This window comes from Thamnophis sirtalis, unplaced genomic scaffold (assembly GCF_051295495.1).
Source record: "Thamnophis sirtalis isolate CommonGarterSnake01/CBP01778 unplaced genomic scaffold, rThaSir2_p1.2 scaffold_12, whole genome shotgun sequence".
Lineage (NCBI taxonomy): Eukaryota > Metazoa > Chordata > Lepidosauria > Squamata > Natricidae > Thamnophis > Thamnophis sirtalis.
Window position 1 is genome coordinate 57,331,310 of NW_028261392.1, and position 23,628 is coordinate 57,354,937.

Genomic DNA, 23,628 nt, shown 5'->3' on the forward strand with positions numbered 1-23,628 from the left:
CCTCCATTTCGGGCAAATTTTTCACTGACTCGAGTATAAGCCGAGGCGGCTTTTTTCAGCCCAAAAAGTGGGCTGAAAAACTCGGCTTATACTTGAGTATATACGGTAGTTATTTTGGCAAACACTCAAAACGTAAGTTGGTATTTGTAAAATGAAGAGTTGCACTCTACAAAAGTTGTATCGTTTATATGCTGGACTGAATGCATTCATTTCCTTCTACCCCTGATAACTGAACTTGGTAACATGTGGCATCATTTATTCACTTACAATCCATCCACCGCCATCTGTAGTCATATCACAGTATACTTGCACCCTCTGGCTCAGATCCCCGTTAAGGGAAATGGTGTAAACGCCACTCAGATTGTCGCCGTTGATCAAATGCTGGGCACAGTCCTGAGGATTCATAAATACACGGCCTCCTGTAGATGAGGGCAATAGCAGCAGAAGAGAGATTTCAGGATTGTTTACATATTGCACTACCAGGGATATCATTCATAATTAATTAAGATCAATGAAGTAAGTCACATCCTATGAGTTTACTTCAAAGAAAAGTAAATACGCTCCTTAATGTGAATATCACTAGTATTTTTTGCTGATAACTAGGGATGTTGAGTTGAGTTGAGTTGAGTTTATTGATCTTGTATGCCGCCCACTCCCGAGGGACTCCAGGCGGCTTACAATAAACAAGGGAAGGGGATAAATACACAAAACAACACTTTAAAATACACAACAGTCACAGTTTCTGAGGGGCTGGATATTTCGAGAGCCCCCCGGCCTGCTGGAGCAGCCAGGACTTAACGGCTTTGCGGAAGGCCGGGAGGGTAGTAAGGGTCCGGATCTCCACGGGGAGATCGTTCCAAAGGGCTGGAGCTGCGACAGAGAAGGCTCTCCCCCGGGATGTGACCTAAGCGTCAGTTCCAATTTGATAACAAGAAATTATTCAGAACTTTGGAGGAACTTGATCCATGGGAGGTTACAGGTAGTCCTTGATTTACAACCATTCTTTTAACAACTATTTGAAGGAACAACTGCACAGGAAAACTGGGCATCAAGCAAGCTCAGGCTGGTTTTGAAGTAACAACAATGATGATGACAAACGTAGCAAAAGACATGGGCCATTAGAACTCTGGCTGTATGATTTTAGACAAGTACTTTTTTTTGCCACATTAGCCATTGTTTTGCCATGAGTCCCAGCAATCAGCAATGTAAGTGGGAATTGCTGAGAGGGTTTTCTGTGCAACCTTCCTTTGAGAAGGTTAGCTGGAATTGCTGTACAAAGGGCATGTCTGGAGGCAACCTTTGAAGACACCCCTCTTTCTTGCAAATAGGGACCCCTTTCCCATTTAGCAATAGCAATAGCAATAGCAGTTAGACTTATATACCGCTTCATAGAGCTTTCAGTCCTCTCTAAGCTGTTTATAGAGTCAGCATATTGCCCCCAACAACAATCCGGGTCCTCATTTTACCCACCTCGGAAGGATGGAAGGCTGAGTCAACCCTGAGCCGGTGAGATTTGAACAGCCGAACTGCAGAATTGCAGTCAGCTGAAGTAGCCTGCAGTGCTGCATTTAACCACTGCGCCACCTCGGCTCTTTAGAAGGAATTTAGATTCCTTCTAGTGCATGATACCCTGAGGTGTACCTTGGAAGAGAAATGTTCACTGCTATCAGTCTTTATGACCTTCTGACTTTTGACTGTGGTGTTGAGTTTGCACAAACCTTGGCCCAAATAAGGGGTACAGTTTAGAGTGAGGGGAAAATAAATGACATAAAAATTCTAGCCACAGACCTAGACTTAACTTGGGATGTTATTTTTTTAAAAATTTTTTATTTAGTTTATTTGTATGCCGCCCTTCTCCGTGAGGGACTCAGGGCGGCGAACAACTCAAAAGGGGAAAAGGGGATACAAACACAATACACGTAATTAAAATACACAAGAATCATACAACCATACAAGTCGAGAGGGGAGGGGAACTCATCAACCCCAGGCCTGCCGGCACAGCCAGGTTTTGACGGCTTTCCGGAAGATCTGGAGAGAGGTGAGGGTCCGAATCTCCGCGGGGAGTTCATTCCAAAGGGCCGGAGCTGCTACAGAGAAGGCCCTCCCCCGGGTGGTAGCCAGATGGCATTGGCTGGTAGACGGAACCCGGAGGAGGCCGACCCTGTGCGATCTAACGGGTCTATGGGAGGTAATTGGCAGCAGGCAGTCTCTCAAGTACCCAGGTCCAATACCATGAAGGGCTTTATAAGTTACGACTAGCACTTTGAAGCGTATCCGGAGACCGATCGGTAGCCAGTGCAGCTCGCGGAGGATAGGTGTAACGTGGGTGTACCGAGGTGCACCCACAATCGCTCGCGCGGCTGCATTCTGGACGAGTTGTAGTCTCCGAATACTCTTCAAAGGCTGCCCCATGTAGAGCGCATTGCAGTAGTCCAGTCTTGAGGTCACGAGGGCGTGACCTGGTTCAAAACATCAGATCAGTTATTGTGTTTCTACAGATGACTAAGATTTTGTAAATAGAAAACAATGGTTACGCTATTCTTAAGTACCATGAAGAATACTGCATACACTTATGTATAATTTCTGTACCAGTAAATGACTGAACTGTATCAAATAATTTGGGTTGTGAGGGGTTCCTGGGGCTCTCTGAGCTTGGTAGATTTCTTGTGGACATTTCATTATCCAAACTAGGTAATTTAGTACTAATAGCTAATTTGGGTTGTTTTGCACATATTTTGTTTACCTCTGCTTCTCAAGAAGTGGAGCAAGAGTTTTGCAGGGCACGGCAAACAGCTCTTAATTGCTTTAATGGCAATGAACACATACAATTTTGCCTTTGGGACTAATGTTGCTTCTATGATTTCCTTTTTTTAGGTACACAGATATTTCCAAGTCTTGAGACATTTACTTTTTACAATATTTAAACCGCTTGTATTCCCCCAACTCACTTCATGGGGTTTCTCAGCCTCTGTTTTGCTGCTTGCTTTTCGGCTGCCATTGAAACGGGGAGGGAGGGCATGGTAATTGGGTGAGGGAAGTATTCTGTGCAAGAGAGACCGTAAGAAGGGAGCTGTTCTCACCATCTACTGCGCATGTGGCAGGGAGAGGAGTTCCCGCCAAGGCCAACTACCTCCAATAGACAGATCAGATCCCACAGATTAGGCCTCCTCTGAATTCCATCCGCCGGCCAATGCCGACTGGCGACTACCCGGAGGAGAGCCTTCTCTGTGGCTGCTCCGACCCTCTGGAACGAGCTCCCCGTGGAGATTCGAACCCTCACCACCCTCCAGGCCTTCCGCAAAGCCCTTAAAACCTGGCTGTTCCAACAGGCCTGGGGCTAAAGAGTTTTTGCCCCCTTCTCGAATGGTATGGTTGTTGTGTGTTTTTAAATTTTGTATTGTTATGTCTCGTCTTTTTTATCCCCCTGTCTGCACCTCCTTCCCTGAGTCCCCTTCGGGGAAAAGGGCGGCATATAAATGTAATAAATCAATCAAATCAATCAATCAATCAACTGTCCGGCATACCAACCTGATGATGATTTTTGAAGATGTCCCCCACATGACACCTGTGGAGTGTTTGGATTGGACTATGGGATGGGGTTACCAAGGGGAGGGGAATGGGCCACATATTGATATCTATGATTACGCGCGCTTTTGACTCAGATCCTGCTTTGCCTAGCTGCTATCCACTCATGACCAGTAAAAGTACTCTTAATTCTGCAAAATGGAGTTGAGTGGTTTCTTTCTTGGTTACTGAGTGAAGCAGTCCTGACAGGGTTTATTTATTTTCCATTTATATTAATATCTTTAAAACTTTCAACAGACCTTGGAAGAAATGGGTGGCATTCAAAATAATGTTTCCTTTGTGTAACTTGTAATGTGTTTCCCCTAAAGGTTTCTATACATATGAACAACAAAGACAGATAGTTATTAACAAGATGCAAGGAATGGAAGGCCTCTTTGTTATGTTTCCAATAAACATGAGCAGGAATAACACTTTCAGTGTACAACCAGGGAATTTACTTTTTGTTATTCATATCTTATTGTTCTGGAAAGCATTACTAGAATTTAATCAGACTGGTGTCTTGAGACTTTTTTGTTTTTGCTTATTGTCAGACTACACACATTATATTGTGTATTCTGTAAGTTGGTCCATACATCTAGGACCCCAGGAGATTCTAAGGGGTGTTCAATCGATCCACCTCTGTAGTGCCCTTGGAAGGCTGACTGAGAGGATGTGAGGATTGCCAAATCTGCACTGGATTGGCTCTTGATCCTAGATACCTGTTGTGGCCCAGCAGGTGCTGTTGGAGTTGCCACCAGACTCCGACAGCGAGGGGCCCTATGAGTCGGCTCTGGAGGAGGTGGAGGACCCTGGACAGGGTTCCGACTCTGAGCAGGGCACAGAGAGGCTGGTTGGCCACCAGGAGGCACCTGAGCCTTGAACCAGTGGGGAGGAGACAAAGGAGAGTGAGCCGGAGGCCAGTAGTGAGTTGTTCCTGGATGCACGCCATCGAAGAGCTACTAGGCGTCAGGAACAATTATGCAATTACAGGAGGTGATTGTACTCAGTTGGTGGTCATTAGGCTCCTCTCCAGACTATAAAAAGCTACTTGTGCACACGGCCCTCTTTGCAGAAGTCAATGCAGGATTGAATGTCGGAGGACAGTACTGTGAGCTTGGCAGGCTGGATTGCTGCCAAGCCTTATCTGTGTTTATTGCTGCCTGAGTTTGTCTGAGTTGCTGCCAAGGTCCTTATCTGTTTGTTCTGCTTGGCTTTCAGCCACTGAGGTTTTGGTGTCTTGCTATTAAAGTACATTCCAGTTAAGCTTGTCTCGGCATTCGTTACTGGATGGAGGAGGGGGTCAGAACAGATACCTATAGTGGAATCCCTATTAGTAAAACCCATGCATCTAGGGTTGAAGATGGTTCTAAAATCTGGCCCATTCATAGCATTTCATTACTAAGCAGAAAAACTCTTAAAAGTTTAGAAGTTGGTTGTTGTGGTGTAAATCAAAGGCATTGAGAAGTGGAAAGAATGCAGAGAAAAGCCACAAAGATGCTAGGGGGGGGGAGAGATCCCTTGTAAATGAAATTCTTCAAAGTTTGTTTAAAGGAATGTGATGTGTTTAGCTTGCAGAAGAGAAGGCTAAGGGGACACATGACACCAATCATCTGGTAGCTGAAGAGATGTTCTAGGGAAGGGAGTGTGCATTTATTCTCTAGAACATTTACAGGTAGAACACAATGTATGGAAGCTTTACAGTGATACATTCAAATTTGAAATAAGGAGGAATTTCCTAAATGTAAGAGCTATTAAGCAGTGGAACAACCTACTTCCTGAAATCATGGGTGCTCCATTACTGGAAGATTTCAAGAAAAGAATTGGACAACCATATATCCAGGATGTAATGAGGATTTCTGCATTGGGCAGGGGGTTGAACTAGAAGACTTCCTAGGACCCTTCCAACACTATGATTCTACGAAAAGTGACCAAGATGTAAGAGAAGCATGCTATATCAAATTACACCAACCAATTTGATCAGCTTTAACTAAGCTGGATGGATCATTTCGAAAACTCTTTATATCCTTTGCAAAAAAACAAAACTTGCTCTAATCCTTTTTCCTAACTGAAGCGGAAGGAAAAATAATGTAGCAGCCACTGATCTCTAGCTATTTAAAGCAAGTGGGGTTTGTATCTGTTGATAGCTACTGTTGTTAAGTGACACTTCAAAAGCCTTTTTATTTGTCTCAGTGAAGCATAGGTCTGCAATAGTTACAAGGAATTGCTCTTAGGTTACTAGATATAAACACAGGCAGTGCGAATGAGTGGACAGCTCTTTTCCCTTTTGTCATCTCTTCTGAACACTTTAATACAAATGAAATTGGGTTTGACCATTTTTGAACGTGACTTTCTAAAGAAGTAATTTCACACAGCTTATCCTTTTGTTCTGCTCTTATTCACAACGTGTTTACAGAATAGTATTCTGCTAAGGCAAGATTTCTCAGTAGCACCTGGATTATAACAATGTGTTTCATAAACGGACACTTCAACACAAAGGAAACATTCAGATTGTGGAGTTAGATATTCATTTTTTTAAAAAATCTTGCTGCATAGCGAATAAATTAACGTTAGGCATTAAAACAGTTGGGTAAAACTATTCATTTTCTCTACCCTGAATGGGAGGGGCTTCCTGAGAGTGATGCAGAAGGGGCAAAAGAATAGCAAGAGAAATGTGGAGAAGGAATGGCTCTTATGTTATCCTGCAGAGATATTGAGTAGGACCAAGAAACTGTCCTAGGAAGGTAAGGTGGGAAGGTGATCACAGTAAACTGTCCACAACAGTATCTGTTTTACAGGCGCATGTATCACTGGTGGGATTCAGCCAGTTAGCACCCATTCGGGAGAACCGGCTGGTAACTTTCTAAGTAGTTCAGAGAACCGGTTGTTGGAAGAAATCGCCTTTTGTTTTTTTCCACTTTACAGGGCTAATCCTATAAGGAAGGCAAGGAAGGAAACATTCTAGTGTTGTTTCTAGCCTAATCTTTATTGCCCTGCTTACAGAAACTGCCTCTCTGGTTAACCCTTATTATGTCCATTGACCTGAGTGACCTTGAGTTGGCCATGCCCACCCAGTCACATGACCACTGAGCCCCACCTACCCAGATGGTCATTAGGGCAGAGAACCGGTTGTTAAATTATTTGAATCCCACCACTGGCGTGTATGTTCATGCATGCATGAATGTGGGCTTTCATATGTATATATTTAATGGATTTATATGGCTGCCAATCTCATATACCAGGAGGTTCACAATATGAAAAGTAACAGAAACATACACAGAAATATAAAAACTATAGCAACTGGGATTACAGCCCACACTCCAGCACAGCAATGGGCTTCCATAAGACACATGTTGGAAAATGCTGCCCATGTTCAGATTAGGTGCTATGGTGTTGTGGCCCAGCAGGAGCCGTTGGAGCTGCCACCAGACTCCGACAGCAAGGGGCCCTATGAGTCGGCTCTGGAGGATATGGAGGACCCTGGACAGGGTTCCGACTCCAAGCAGGGCGCAGAGAGGCTGGTTGGCCACCAGGAGGCACCTGAGCCTTGGAGCAGTGAGGAGGAGACAAGGGAGTGTGATCGTGATGTCATGCATTGGAGCAGTGGGGAGGAGACAAGGGAGTTGTTCTTAGATGCATGACACCGGAGAGCTAATAGGCGTAAGGAACAGGTACGCAGTTACAGGAGATAATTGCACTCAGCCGGTGGTAATTAGGCTCCTCTGAAGACTATAAAAGGAATGATTGTGCACACGCCCCTTTGCAGGAGTCAACATATTCACTAAAGTTGGATAACTTTTCGTGGCTAGCTTGGCAGGCTGGATTGCTGCCAAGGTTAGTCTGTGCTGGATTGCTGCCACCGTATTGCCTGTGCTGGATTGCTGCCAAGGCTTGGACTGTGCTGGATTGCTGCCAAGGCCTGGACTGTGCTGGATTGCTGCCAAGGTCCTGTCTGTGTGTCCATAAATCCTTGCAGTATCTTTGTCTCAGTGTGCTTTGGTGTAGGACGAGGGGGGTCAGAACACTATAGTATGTAATCTTCAGGGAGTGTATGGAACAGCTTTTCTGTGGGAGGTGGCAGCTGAAGAGAAAGAGAACTGGCACCAAAAGATCTGCTTCCCACCTTCTCTTGCCCTGGATTGCAAGAGAAGTGGAACTATTGCAGTGGGTGGCAAAAAAGGTATATTTTTGCATGCATGTGGAAGAAATGGGAAGGGGGGGGGTCTTCCACTGCCAATAATTAGACCAAAGGAGACATTTGCACCCTACATCTCTCATTTCTCTTTATTCTTTTTGGGGGCAAAAGCTCATTCTGGTGGTTCTGTCTAGTGATTGGAACAGTGGGCAGTGCATTTTTAACATAGTTTTCTGCTAGCTCATGACCTGGAAAAAAAATCACTGTAACTCTTTACAGTCCACGTGAATTTTTGAAAGCCCTTTGGAAACTCCAGTTAGTAAATCTGAATTTTTTTGCCACAACTTTGAAATGAATATATGTAACGTATTATGTTATTTTGAAAGACATCTATGCTGGCTTGTCAGCCTTGGTGGCACTATTGTAAATGGCATGTGGGAATGACCTTGGGAGACAGGAGGAAGAGCCACAGCCTAGACAACCACAATGCAAAGGGTACCTCAGTCCACAGAAGGAAAAGGAGCATGGGAAGCATCTTAGAAGGGACCCTCCCTAGTTTTCTGGACTGTAAAAGTAAAGGAGAGGAGAAGTGCTTTCAGATCTGCAAGATTCTGATACTGTAACCTGTTGTGGCTCAGCAGGAGCCGTTGGAGCTGCCACCAGACTCCGACAGCGAGGGGCCCTATGAGTCGGCTCTGGAGGATGTGGAGGACCCTGGACAGGGTTCCGACTCCGAGCAGGGCGCAGAGAGACTGGTTGGCCACCAGGTGGCGCCTGAGCCTTGGACCAGTGGGGAGGAGACAAGGGAGAGTGATATAGAAGCCAGCAGTGAGTTGTTCCTGGATGCACGCCATCGAAGAGTTACTAGGCGTCAGGAACAATTACGCAATTACAGGAGGTGATTGTACTCAGCTGGTGGTCATTAGGCTCCTCTTCAGACTCTAAAAGCTACTTATGTACATGGCCCTCTTTGTAGAAGTCAACGCAGGAATTGAATGTTGAGGACAGTACTGTGAGCTTGGCAGGCTGGATTGCTGCCAAGCCTTATCTGTGTTTATTGCTGCCTGAGTTTGTCTGAGTTGCTGCTAAGGTCCTTATCTGTTTGTTTGCTTGGCTTTCAACCACCGAGGTTTTGGTGTTTTGCTAATTAAAGTACATTCCAGTTAAGCTTGTCTCGGCATTCGTTACTGGATGGAGGAGGGGGTCAGAACAGTAACCTAACAAAAAAGTTAGTGTTAACACTCAATTCTTCTGCTTCCCTGTGTGGACCACTTTGAGGAGCTGGAAACCCTCCAGGTATGTTGGAATTGCAATGAAATTACCTTGTGTAAAAGCCTATCCACAGAAGAATCTGCTAAAATGGGCTCCCTATCATCCGAAGTAAATCAACTGGCAGCAGTATCTTTTTAATGATGCATCCTCTCTTTGGGATTCTTTCTTTCAGACATATTTTCTGGCATTACTTCTATTCTTTTCCTAGTACCAGTCAAAACCTTTTTTTTCCTTTAAATTTCCCTTGCCTTAAATTATTCTGCGCTGGGTTTATATTTGCTACTGTGATTTTGTTATGTTTCATTTTGCAATTCCGCACAGAAGTCAAATAATAAACAGGAGAGGAAGTTCAGTGTTATTGGAAGAAAATTAAAAAGGAATACATTATTTTCTGAAGAAGTAGATTTGTTTTTCCCTTGTGTCATCTATTCATGTCCTTATTTCATTGCTAACTTTGGAAACAGTTGACTAGTTTGGAAAATCTCTTATCTTGAACTCCTGTGGAAAGAGTTGCATGGTGGGACTGATCTCCTCACTCAACAGGTCCAGTCACTCTGTTCACACCAGCAATCCATAAATTGGGGTGACTGGGACAGTCATATATCTGCCATTTCTAGTCGTTCGGATTATGTAAAGCAGGCTGGGAGATCCATCCCCATTTCCCATTTTTTTCCTTCTGTGCTAGATCAGGAAATGAAAAACTATGGTGGAGATATCAGAGAAAGAGCCCATCCCAACCTTTTCCTGTCCCTTATCAATATCTCCATATGACTACATGCAGTGACGTGCAGTGAGGTTTATGGCTAGTGAGGCACTGACACAGTGGTGGGTTTCAAATTTTTTTATACTTGTGGACTTCAGCTCCCAGAATTCCACAGCCAGGCATGCTCAGTTCCGATTTAAAGTGATAGCATTTATTTTTCTCCTTTGCGAAAAAGTTTCCTTCATTCTTTTTCTTCTCCCTCCTCTTTCTTCCTCCCTCCCTCTCTCCCTCCCTCCACCCTCTCTCAAACAGACACGAGAAGTTGGATTTGACTATCTCTCCTACCCCCTTCCCTCTCTCACCCACTCTCTCTCAAACAAACACAAACACAGAAGTTGGATTGGAGCCAATCCGAGCCTTTGATTGCAGGCAGAGCCACATTGCCTTTTCAAACTTGTAATCAGTGAAGCTGGGCTTATATAGTTTTATCCAGCTCTGTGTGTGTGTGTATGTGTGTGTGTGTGTTTGAAAAGGTAACGTGGCTCTGCCTGCAATCAAACTACACTTGGGGAGGGATCTCCACTTGAGGATGAAGTTTGAATTCCTCCCCCTCCCTCTGACCCACATGTACCTTTTCCAGCTGTTTCAGAGAGGATTTCAACTCTGCTCTTGCCTGTCATGATCCACAGTGACTCTGGCAGCAACTAGCTCAGCCTGACCTCAGCTCTTGCCTTTTTCCTTTTACATTTTTTTCTTTTCATGATGACAGTGGTGAGGCTCTGCCTCCCCTGACTGCACGTCCTTGACTACATGAATGCATGTGTGAAAACTCAAACATTTAGAGACCAAGTGTTTGCTTTTGTTGGCTTGTCTTTCTTGTGGTCATGGCAATGCTACTTCCTACTTCCATGATATTATGTAAACAGACTCCACAATGCATTTTACTTTCACTGTTTTGTGCGTAGGAGAGGAAGGAGAATTAATTTTGGCTAAGAGGTTTAAGCTTAGTAATAGTAACTGACAGTGCATGGAGTAGTTATGAAAATTGCTCTGCATTTATTCTGAACCTGAGCAGTTATATTATAAGGAATGATACAAATCAGACAGAGTTCATTTTAAAAAACCCTCTCTTAACAAAACTACAGTAGCTATGGTGGCCCTGCAAAATAAGATAACATATGATGTACTGCTCTTACCTGTAGTGAAGATGGTGGAGATAAATCCACTCCTCACGGTATCTTGAGCTGCTTGCAGGCGCACATTGTACTCTGTGTTTTCAGAAAGGCCTTCTAGGCGGATCCAAGTATCTTCTGCCTCCACTTTCAACTCCTTTGGGTGTATCATCAACAAAATGGGAACACAAATATAACAGAGATGAAATTTGCAGAGCTTGGGTAAGAAATGAGAATGAATAGCAAGTGAGGAAAAGGTATTTGGAACTCCCCCAATGCCAAGATTGTTATCTTGAACCTTTGACTCCTGGCTGTGGACATCAACCAAGACCTGATCAAAAATATAGGACTCAGGGGTGGGTTGCTGCCGGTCCTCCCCAGTTCTCACAAACCGGACCCGTAAGTAAGTTCCGGGTGCCTGCCTCACCCCTGGTCCTGTCGCTCACTCATTCGCTCACCCCCGCCCGTCTGGAAGCCACTCCATTGCTCGCTCCCCCTACCCGTCCGCACTATTCTAGCCCCACCCACCGCTCACTCAATGGCTGGCTCACCAATCGCCCCACCCGCCTCTAAGTACCCTATCTAAACCCACTTACCTTCTTTCCTGCTTGGCTCTCTATTGCTGACTGCCGACTCCGAGGAGGTACGTAAGCTGCATCTAAGCACGGGGCGGGGGGGGGGGGAGTGGCAGGCAAGCCACTCCCACCCAGTCACATGGCCAGCAAGCCACTTCCACAAAGGAGGCCACACCCACAGAGTAGGTTCCAAAATTTTTTGAAACCCACCACTGATAGGAGTATACGGAAAATAAATTATACCAACATGGATGGGTCTTAAATGTAATAGAACAGAATATGCTAGATTCTACTACTACCACTACTACTACTACTACTACTACTTCTTCTTCTGCTGCTGCTTCTACTACTACTACTACTACCACTACTACTATTACTTTTGCTGCTGCTGCTGCTGCTACTACTACTACCACTACTGCTACTACTTCTGCTGCTGCTGCTGCTACTACTACTACCACTACTACTACTACTTCTGCTGCTGCTGCTACTACTATCACTACTACTACTACTTCTGTTGCTGCTGCTGCTGCTACTACTACCACTACTACTTCTTCTGCTGCTGCTGCTACTACTACTACCACTACTACCACTACTTCTGCTGCTGCTGCTACTACTACTACTACCACTACTACTTCTGCTGCTGCTGCTACTACTACTACTACTACTACTACTTCTGCTGCTGCTGCTACTACTACCACTACTACTACTACTTCTGCTGCTGCTACTACTACTACCACTACTACTACTACTTCTGCTGCTGCTGCTACTACTACTACTACTACTTCTGCTGCTGCTGCTGCTGCTGCTACTACTACTACTACTACTACTGTCAAAGTTGTAGATTAGGCTTATCCTCTTGTTTGAGCTGCCAGAGAATAGCCAATTGCACAAAATTGACATGAAAAACACGGAAGATTGATTTGAGAAGGGATTTCATGCAGGGGAGCTGGGAGGAATTAATGTGCTGAGGAAATGGAAAAGATCTCTATAATCCAATTAGACCAATTAGATTGGAAACAAAATACCGGTGAGCCATTCGGGATAATTCATTTCTGCTAAACTGGGAATTTCTCATGATAAAAATTTCCATGACAAACTTCTAAGTTTCACTGTTGCTTGCTTACTTTACTTTATTTATATAGCAGCTCATCTCACCAGAGTACCGTAAGTCTAGATGGCATACAGAGGGTTAAAACTCCAAATAAAACTATTTACAAAATAAATATCCAGAAACAGAAAAGAAACATAAACTTCCAGAAAAAAATATATTAATATTCTGCTTCTATTTTCTGAGATTCAGATGCCGGAAAACCTTTGCTATCTACTGTAACCGTATATCCAGTTTTCCAAATCTTTATGACAAGACCTCAAACAGAACTAGAGGACAATATCCCTTTTCTACAAGCATTTTTCAGTGACTGATGTTTAAGAAGCATCTTGTTCCAAAAATTGGAGAGGGATCTCTACATCACTTCTTGATTATTGGACAAAGATAAAAAGTGTCTGTATCTATTCTTATCAGCTTGTATCTGACTTGAGGACTTTGTTCTTACATCTAAGAACACTGCAGTGTGAGATAAGAGTATTATATTTGTCTATTATGTGTGAATTTCCTGGCTGATACTAAAACTTGGAGTTGTATAGACAGGGATTTTATATAATTATTTGTTTGAATTTATTAGCCCAACTTCCATGGATTATATGCAGTGTACAAACCCAATAAAAGCAGATAAAACAATCAAACCATACAGACAGTCTAGATTAAATTGATCTTATAAACAACACAAATCAATCAAGTAATCAACCAGGCAAACAGGAAACAAACTTGAACCGGTTATTTTTCTGCCCTTATTGTATGGCTTTTGCTGATAGCCGCCTAGCAGCCTTATTTATTATAGTATCAAGAAAGGGTCCATTTTCTGTCACAGCTGTCCCCCTTCAGACAGCATCCTCTTGGAGATAAGGGTAACGCCCTCTTTCCTGGGGTTCCGAAAAAACTCTTAAATTCTGGCTTTGGTCCCAGACCTGGTGTTGATGTACCAATATATTATTTTATTTCTGCCCTGTCCCCACCCATTTTTTGATCAAACAAATAGTTGTGAATTTTGCCACTTTATAGTTATTAAGTGAATCACTGCAGTTGTTAAGTTAATAACGCTCTTGTTAAGTGAATTTGGCTTCCCCATTCACTTTGCTTGTCCAAAGGTCGCAAAAGGTGATCACAAGACTCTGGGACACCGAAACCGTCATAAATCACTTTTTCAATGGTCTTGAAACTGAATGAACTGTTGTAAATTAAAGACTACCTCTACTGTTTTTATATTGTTTTAGTATATGTGGGGCACACAAAGTTTTTTAGCCTTGGGCAGCATTAAACCAAATCAATAAGAAAGCTATACAAAAATGTTGCAAAAAAGCCTTTAAAAATTTGCATGCAAGTTTGGATAGAAGTGATATTAGCTTCCTTCCAGCGGTGGGTTCCTGCCAGTTCTAACCTCTTCTATAGAAGAGGTTCCGCAAATCTACAGTGCCGTTTAGAACCGTTTCCAGCTCCCTCCCCCTGCCCGTCCGCACATCATCAAGATGAGGAGAGAGAGGAGGAATTCTGGGAGTTGAAGTCCACAAGTCTTAAAGCTGTCAAGTTTGAACACCCCTGGGTTTTTTTTTCTAAAGGGTTAGGGGTGCAAGGGTCTTGTAACTTTAAGACTTGTGTGCTTCAAATGCCAGAGTTTCTGAGCCAATATTTTGGTTGCTAAGCAAGAGCATTGTTAAGTGAGTTTCACCACATTTTACAAGGTGGCCACGCCCACCCAGTCACATGGCCGGCAAGCCACTCCCACCCAGTCACATAGCCGACAAGCCACACCCACCCAGTCACATGGCTGGCAAGCCACTCCCACCCAGTCACATGGCCGACAAGCCACTCCCACCCAGTCACATGGCCAACAAGCCACTCCCACAAAGCAGGCTATACCTACAGAAGAGGTTCTAAATTTTTTTTGAAGCCCACCACTGCTTCCTTCACTCTCTGCAGTAGTTGGCAGGTCAACTGATGGAAATTGCTTCTGTGAAAGTGTAGGATGTTTTTAGTTAAGTGAAGTTTATAGGAGGGTTTTGTTGGGATAAAAATAGTGCATAAATCTATTTAATAAACCATGTCTTTAAAAATATGGAGGCGGAAGTATCTTATCTCTTCTACAATTCCCCTACGGTTGGCCACGATATAATGCTATTTCTAATTGTATTTTTCTTCAGCGGTTACAGTGCAGAATGGGTTGAATAGAAGTGGGGAAATGCTCTGAATAACAGTGTGAAAGGATTCTCATCTGTAAGGGAAGATACTAGCCGGCTTTGCCTGTTGCTTCCTTCCATTAGTTTTTCATACTGTGCAGGCATGAGTACGATGAGAACTATCTTACTGAAATAATAACAATAATGCTGTAAAACTACTATAGTAGATCATAAATAAAACGATAAATGTTCCTTCAATTTGAGAACTACTCTCAGTAACTATTTAAAATGGTCAATTTAGTGTTTTTGGTAATAATATAGTAATGGCTTGCTAGTGCCTCCTGTGGTATTTCAAGTTTTTAGTCTCATGTACAGTTCTGGAATGAGTGATTGGTTTCATGATTGGTTACTCGGAACAAGAGGTTAGATGTATGTCTATGCAGATAATCAGTGTTTACAACTTTCTTCAGCAAAAACAAATAAACAGAACCTTCCATTTAAGAAACACTGTTTTCTTTTCCAGCCCGTGATGAAGGGCTCTGTATTTTAAAGCATTAAGTAACACACAGCCAAACAGGAGCACCGAGTTATTTTGTGTGCCAGAAGGGAAGGAAGTCCTTCCTTTAAACTAATGCGTTTTTTAAAGAATTGTAAGAGTTGGCTTTGTTATACTTGATTGTCTAGATTGCTCCTGTGACCTCATAGCCATTTACCCTTGTTATACCGCGTGACCCGACAAATGTGCGCACGACAAAACCGCGTCGACGAAACCGCGCTGAGAAAACTGCGACGTCATAAACGCGCCCACAAAAATGCGCCGACAAAACTGCGCCCACAAAAGCGCGATTTCAGTTAAGGCTTAGGGTTAGGTTTAGGGTTAGGTTTAGGGTTAGGTTTAGGGTTAGGTTTAGGGTTAGGTTTAGGGTTAGGTTTAGGGTTAGGTTTAGGGTTAGGGTTAGGGTTAGGGTTAGGGTTAGGGTTAGGTTTAGGTTTAGGTTTAGGTTTAGGTTTAGGTTTAGGTTTAGGGTTAGGTTTAGGGTTAGGTTTAGGGTTAGGTTTAGGGTTAGGTTTAGGGTTAGGTTTAGGGTTAGGTTTAGGGTTAGGTTAACGGTTAGGTTTAGGGTTAGGTTTAGGGTTAGGTTTAGGGTTAGGTTTAGGGTTAGGTTTAGGGTTAGGTTTAGGGTTAGGTTTAGGGTTAGGTTTAGAACTTGCGGTTATTACTTGTTTGTTGAAGGCACGCTTTTGTCGGCGCGCTGTTGTCGGTGCGCTTCTGCGCTCATTCGTCAGCGTGATTTAGAACTCGCGGTGTTCTTGCTGCGGTTTCGTCGGTGCGCTTTTGTCGAGTTCGCATTTGTTGGTGAACTATCATACTGCCCTTGCTTTTAATGCTTTCAACAAATAGCCATGTTTATTGTTCTTTACTGTAACAACATCATATTAAATATAGGATTCTTGATTTGTAGGTGCATTAGGAATAGTAATGAAACAATGGAAACCACTTCAGAATAAACCAGGGAGGAGAAATGACTGCAAAAAAAATTGTTTTACTATGCAAATGATTCGAGACTCCTTGGGACATGGCTGAAAAACTTGTGGCCTGCGGGCTGGATGTGTCAGGCGCTGGCCATGCCCACACCCAGTTTAGCGAAGGGGGGAAAAGTCACAATAAGCCACACGATGCCGCTGTGATGATGCAAATTTGACACCCCTGCCCTAGGGTCATTACATGCAAGCACAAAAAGAAAAATCTCAAAGTGGCATTTTGTTTGATTCAGTCACTTATCATTATAGGCCACAAGTGGCCAGACCTGGCCACTTTCCAAAAACCAGCAGTATCGATTCCTACCATTATGAGACAGAAAACTCATGAGAATTGTAGTGTAAGTGTACAGGAAACCTGAAAATAGACTTAACATAGATGCTCCCAAATTCTTTGATACAACCACAGAACGTTGCCATCCCTCATAATGGAGCTAAGAGATGAAAGCCCCACCTTGCGGCTCCCATCAGGGGATCTGTAGGTCATGATGTAGTTCTCAATCTCAGCGACAGGAGGAAGCCATGAAAGAAGAGCACTTCGCCGAGTCACCTCGCTTGCTGTAAGATTTGATGGTGGATCCAAAACTGTAATAGCAATAGCAATAGCAGTTAGACTTATATACCGCTTCATAGGGCTTTCAGCCCTCTCTAAGCGGTTTACAGAGTCAGCATATTGACCCCCACAGTCTGGGTCCTCATTTCACCCACCTCGGAAGGATGGAAGGCTGAGTCAACCTTTAGCCGGTGAGATTAGAACCGCTGAACTGTGACCCGACAAATGCGCGAACGTCAAAAGCGTGCCGACAAAACCGTGGCGCTAAAACCGTGATGTCAAAAGCGCGCCGACAACAGTGCGCCAACAGAAGCACAATTTAAGTTAAGGTAAGGTTTAGGGTTAGGTTCAGGGTTAGGTTTAGGGTTAGGTTTAGGGTTAGGTTTAGGGTTTGGTTTAGGGTTAGGGTTAGGTTTAGGGTTAGGTTTAGGGTTAGGGTTAGGGTTAGGGTTAGGGTTAGGGTTAGGTTTAGGGTTTGGTTTAGGGTTAGGGTTAGGGTTAGGTTTAGGGTTAGGTTTAGGGTTAGGGTTAGGTTTAGGTTTAGGGTTTGGTTTAGGGTTAGGGTTACAGCGCGCTTCTGTCGGTGCGCTGTTGTCGGCGCGCTTCAGCGCTCATTCATCGGCGCGGTTTTGTCGGCGCGGTTTTGTCACCACGGTTTAGTCAGGCGCGCTTTTGTCGTTCACGCATTTGTGATGGAACCCCGCTGAACTGCAGATAACAGTCAGCTGAAGTGGCCTGCAGTACTGCACACTAACCACTGCACCACCTCAGCTCTAAGATAGGAAAGAAATTGAGGAAGAGGCCTACATATCTATGTGGAGGTGATATGGATTTTAAAAGATGAGCCATGCAGAAGTTATAGTTTTCCAGGGGGAAAAATGCCAGCCAGGTTCTTAGGATTCAATGGGACTAACAAATTTCCATTCCCTAACAGAAGAAACTGCCCATCTCTATGTTATTCTTTATGTTTTTAAAAGCAATTCTGAGCAAGAGGAGGAGCAGAAAACGAACAATATACAATAAACTACTGAGCTTCACCCAGGAAACATAGATGCAATTGTGTTTTATCTGTATCAAGCAATACTTCCCTTTCATTTCCTCCTAGTATTTGAAATCAATTTGTCAATTCCTACCAGAGGGAGGAATATATAATACTTACGAGTAGTAAAGTTGGTGAAGATGGTTCTACTTGTGACAGGCCCATTGATGGCATACATGGTGACTTTATAGCTGGTACTGGGAAGTAAATCAATAAGTTTATATTCTTGTTGGGTCCTGTCCACCAAAATAGTTTCTCCTGCAACTGAAATCAGAGGCAAAGGGATTGAACAGAACATGAGGCTGGGTGGCGTCCAAATGGAAACAAGACTTAGAATTAATTATCAGATAGCTCATTCAATCTTACAAAGGAAAGAAAGGTAGAACCACACAAGTCAGTTTTCAGATAGCAATAGTCCAGGTATATTAATAATTCAGACTTTAGCAAGACCACAATCAGATACAAATTCAGCAAGTCTCAAAAACTGTCTTATTAACCAACAGTTAACACTTCTAAAAAAACCACCTAATAACGGCAGCAAGACTGTTGGTGGCGCAATACTGGAAGAAGGAAGACGTGCCTACAACTCAAGAATGGACATTGAAAGTTACAAACGTAGCCGAGATGGCTAAAATATCGGCATATCTTAAAGACCACTCAAATGAGAGATATAAACGAGACTGGAAAAAATGGATTGACTATACACAAAACAAATATGGGACTAAGAAATTCCAGATAGCCTATGCTTAAGATTAGGAATAATTTAAACTGCTTAAAGTTTGTGTAACAGCAAGAAGCTGAGTTCAGCGTAGAGATCTTATTGACTTTCTTTTTTTAAAAAAATCTCCTTTGTTTTAATATATTTTAGACTGTGTTTGTTAAAAAGCTACACCGTGTACGGGCTCTGGGAAGTCGGGGGGGGGGAAGGGAGGTGGGGTCTTGGGGGGAGGGGGGAAATATAGTATGTGCTAGATTTTAAAGTAACACGATTGCACCTGTATACTGTTGCTCTTTAATTCTAGTGTAAAAATAGGACAAGCTGAATATATTAATAGATAGTAGAAATACACCGAAGGGAGGAGTAGTGGGATAGAAGAAAGGGGGGTGGAGAGGGTGGGAGAGAGGATTGGAGGGAGGGCGAGAAGGAAGGGAGGGAGTGTATTGGGAGAGAGGAGTGATAGAGAGGGAGGGGAAGTAGGGTAGAGGGGAAGGTTGGAGGGAAGAAGGAAAGTTGGAGGGGGGCGAAAGAAAGGGTGTATGGAGGGTCGAAGTGGTATATTGGGTTTGTATTTTGGGGGGTACTGCTGATAAGAGGAATGGCTGTGTTTATTGTTTAATGTTATATGGCCCCGGTTATGCACAGTATATATGTGACTGTATGAAATGAAATGGAAAATAAAACACATTTACATTAAAAAAAACACTTCTAAAAAAATATGGTTATATGTGCATCACAAATGTTAAACAAATTTCTGCTTCTTTGAGATATAGCACAGTGTGGAGACGGAAAGGTCTGAAAGCATAACAACTGAGAAAAATTAAGAATAGCTGTCCTTCACTCATCTGTGACTGAGAAAGATGGAGGGCCTGTCCCAAGTCTGATAGTTAAAGTGCGAGTGATAGGTTATAGGTTATAGGTTTATTACATTTATATGCAGCCCTATTCCCCGGAGGGACTCAGGGCGGCTAACAAACCCAAGGGAGGGAGTAATACAAAACAAGAAGTAACCAACAAACAAGATACAGAGAGGGTTTAAAAACAATCAACAGTCACCCAATTCGAGCGGGGAAGGGAACTCGTCAACCCCAGGCCTGTCGGAACAGCCAGGTTTTAACGGCTTTACGGAAAGCCTGGAGGGTGGTGAGGGTCCGGATCTCCGTGGGGAGTTCATTCCAAAGGGCAGGAACAGCCACAGAGAAGGCCCTCCTCCGGGTGGTCAACAACCGGCATTGGCCAGCAGATGGAATTCGGAGGAGGCCAAGTCTGTGGGATCTGATGGGTCTTTGGGAGGTGATTGGCAGCAGGCGGTCTTTCAAGTATCCAGGTCCAATACCATGAAGGGCTTTATAAGTGACGACTAACACCTTGAAGCATATCCAGAGACCGATAGGCAGCCAGTGCAGCTCGCGGAGGATAGGTGTGACGTTTGTGTACCGGGGTGCACCCACAATCGCTCGCACGGCTGCATTCTGGACAAGCTGAAGTCTCCGAATGCTCTTCAAGGGCTGGCCCCTGTAGAGCACATTGCAGTAGTCAAAGTGATAAAAGTGTGAGAATAAAAATATTGTTGTAAAATATAATGAAATTAATGCCAAACTTCCTTCAGCATTTAATGATTAATATCAACTTTCACCATCAGCCCCAGCCGCTTGTGTTTAGCTTAGCTGATTGGTGATGGTTGCCTCAATTCCATGCTGAATCCTGATCATTACGTAAACACATACCACTGTCATGGGTAAGCACAATGACATAATTTTCAGCTTCAACCCCAGGTGGATCCCATTTCAGCAAGGTTTCTGTTGGAGTAATGTTTATGGCAATCAAATTCTTTGGATGATCCATGGCTGCAAAAGAGGCAAAAAGCAAGATGGGGTAGTCATCAGAATTATGTAGTCATTTCAGCAACTAGTAATAATGAAAAAATAAGACCAAGACAATAGAAAACATAGTAAAGATTTCTGTTTATGTATGCAAAATTTAGGCAGGAGAATAATATTATTTATTTCTTAAATTTATTTCTTAAATTTATGTGCCACCCATCTCCCCAGTAGGGTGACTCTGGGTGGCTTATGACAGCAAAACACCTTATTGAAGCTTTGTAAGCCATTCAGAATCATTGATCTGATGGATGAATGTTCCGATGGTGCTTTTTGAAGAGGCAACTGGAATTTCTTGAACCTTCTTAGATGAGAAGTGAAACTTCTTCAAAGAAAAACCAGAAACTCCAGTTGCCTCTTGAAAAAGCAGCGTTGGAACAACCATGACCTGGATGACTGAAAATCTCAATAGACATGATGGATGAACGGATGTCTCCATAAATAAATGTTTTAGAATAATCATTATCAACACATTCCCAACTAAAATGCATTGTCCGTGAAGCACTTAATTGTTTCTTTGGAGCAGACTCCCTTGAAGCTGCTGTACTTCAAGCTTAGATCTTACTGGACTATGAAATAACAGGTTTAAAACTTGTTTGGATTATCTCTTCGGCAATAACACATCATTCATACATGACCAGAGATATTTTATCACTTCCCTTCCCTCTCTCAAAAAAGGAAGACAGAAGGAAATGATGTAAACTAATGAAGCCTATAAATTTTCAGCATATATCTGAAACTTTGGAAAAACATTGTTTGTTATATATAACTGTAACTAGGCATATCATTATTATTGCTCGGTCAAGATATATTCTGTGATAATATCTGAAGATAAGAATTATAGAAATAGTTGGATTAAATATTCAATTTGTGGTCCACATTTTAGTCTTAGCATTCCTCTACTGCTCTTAAATTATCCTTAAGCCCAAATTTCGATAGTATGATTTTTCGGGTCAACATTAATATAAAGATATAAATACAAACAAATGATTCCCAAATTGGCTAACATTTTTCAACCTTAGGCAATTTGAAAGGGTTAGCTGTAGGCTCAAGTCCAGATGAAGTTATCTCTGATTTAGAATAATACAAGTTGATTCTATTTGGGTAGAATGTTTTATGTATTGTTTACTATTGCTCCTTTCTTTAAAACTTATTTCTCAGTGGGTAGTAGTGGAGCTTTGTCCCAAAGGAAGAATTCAAAATTTATTTCCCAGATTAACATTTGTCTCTTTACTTTGTCAGGGCCAATGCATCAAATGGCTATTTAGTGGAATATTTGAATTTGACTAGTAGTTCAATATGGCCAATATAGTCTGAGGCTTGGACTTCTAAGTAGACCACAGCAGGAATTCATTGATATAATTAGATTGAACATTCTTTAGCTTCCCCAAATTTGTTTTCATCGAAAGGCCTAATTCAGTGGGATCAATGGGATACAGGGTCATCCTATAATTAGTTAATAATGCTTGTCCATCATGAGTTATCTTTTCTCCAAATAAACTTGCTACGCTTCCAGTATGTTTTCAAAGACGCATCTCATACCTGTATACATGGTATGTGAAAGTGATTCACTCTCCTCTCTGCCCCTGATACTCTTTAGGCTGATTTCATATTCCGTTGAAGGCTGCAAGTAGTTGAGAGTATATTCAGTGATACCTTTTGCAACAACTATATTGTCAACTCGTCCTGTATGGATTGAGAAAATGACCTTGTTATTTTCAGCTAATGTAGGTGTTCCAAAAACAGCCTGACAAATGTGAGGTAGTATTCAGGCAGAGTTTACATTCTTAATTCCATGGAAAAACCTAAAAAAAACATAGCCCTTATGATGCTTCTTTCTTTTCTGGACGCAAATACAGGTAGCTCTTGACTTACTACTATTTGTTTAGCAACCATTCCAAGTTACAACAACATTGAAAAAAGTGACTTAACAATTAGTCCTTGCAGTTACAATTGTTGCAGCATTCCCCTGGGTCAGGTGATCAAAATTTGAATGCGTGGCAGTGAATTTACAACAGTCACGATATCCCGAGGTCACCTGATCTCCATTTGTGACCTTCCTAGCTGTCTTCCAACAAGCAGAGTCAGGGAGGGAATTGGATTTACTTAACAACTGCTTGATTCGCTTAACATCTGCTGGGGTTCAATTAAGATCCATGGCAAAAAAGATCTTAAAATCGGGTGCAGTTCACTTAACAACTACCTTCCTTAGCTATGGAACTTTGGGTCTTAATTGTGGTCATAATTTGAGGACTACTTGTTAAGCATCTAAAATCTCTGGAAAGTGGGCAAAAGAAATCTTCTAACCCATTGGAAGTATACGAATTGGCAGTCATCTACAGAAAATCTCTGGTATTGTTTCAGTTCAGACTTGGTGGACTTAATTAAAATGTAATCCAGAAATGTACAGAATAAATTCTTGGCACTGTGCATTGCAATCAAACATGTACCGTATTTTTTGTAGTATAAGATGCACTGGAGTTTAAGATGCACTAAGGTTTTGAAGAGGCAAATTAAAAAAAAGTAGGTAGTAGATAGAGGGAGAGAGAGGGATATATATATATATATATATATATATATATATATATATATATATATATATATATATATATATATATATATATATATATATATATACACACACACATACACACACACACACATACACACACACACACACACACATATATATATATATATATATATGTTATATTTATGCTGATAAATAAATAAAGGGAGACTAGTATAGATCTATTTCAAGCTATTTAGCTCTCATGTGACTTTAAGTATATATATATATATATATATATATATATATATATATATATATATATATATATATATATATATATATATATATATATATATATATATATATATATTGAGAGAAAGAAATAGAGAGAGAGAAATACAGTAGATAAGTAGGGAGAGAGAGAGAGTAGGTAGGCAGGTAGATGTTTCCAGGTCCATTTATTCATGTGCTGGAGAAGGAAATCGCTGACAATCTGTAGCACCTAAGACTTTGTTTCTGCTGGCACAGCACTGATCAATGTAATTCTCATCAATCAGTTAAAAAGCTTTCCAAAAGGTGAAAAAAACCCTCCCCAAAACAGCCCATTTTTTAAATACTTTATTTGTATGCCGCCCTTTTCCCTGGGGGGACTCAGGGCGGCTCACAATTGAAGGGGGGGAAGACAAACAAGTTACAAACATAGAGCCATACACCGTTAAAAACACAACAGTCACACCA

At 42.3% G+C, this 23,628-nt stretch overlaps 1 protein-coding gene across 1 annotated transcript in view; it reads right to left on the reverse strand.

Annotated features, from left to right (window-relative positions):
• The window catches only part of TNR (tenascin R), a 585,927-nt gene that overhangs the window by 15,341 nt on the left and 546,958 nt on the right, over positions 1 to 23,628 (reverse strand). The window contains exons 14-19 of the mRNA XM_087726783.1: positions 21,921 to 22,064; positions 20,226 to 20,345; positions 17,901 to 18,044; positions 16,643 to 16,773; positions 10,868 to 11,000; positions 268 to 419 (exon numbers count right to left, since the gene is read on the reverse strand). Coding sequence (XP_087582909.1) covers positions 268 to 419; positions 10,868 to 11,000; positions 16,643 to 16,773; positions 17,901 to 18,044; positions 20,226 to 20,345; positions 21,921 to 22,064 — 824 coding nt within the window. The remainder of the gene's footprint in view (positions 1 to 267; positions 420 to 10,867; positions 11,001 to 16,642; positions 16,774 to 17,900; positions 18,045 to 20,225; positions 20,346 to 21,920; positions 22,065 to 23,628) is intronic.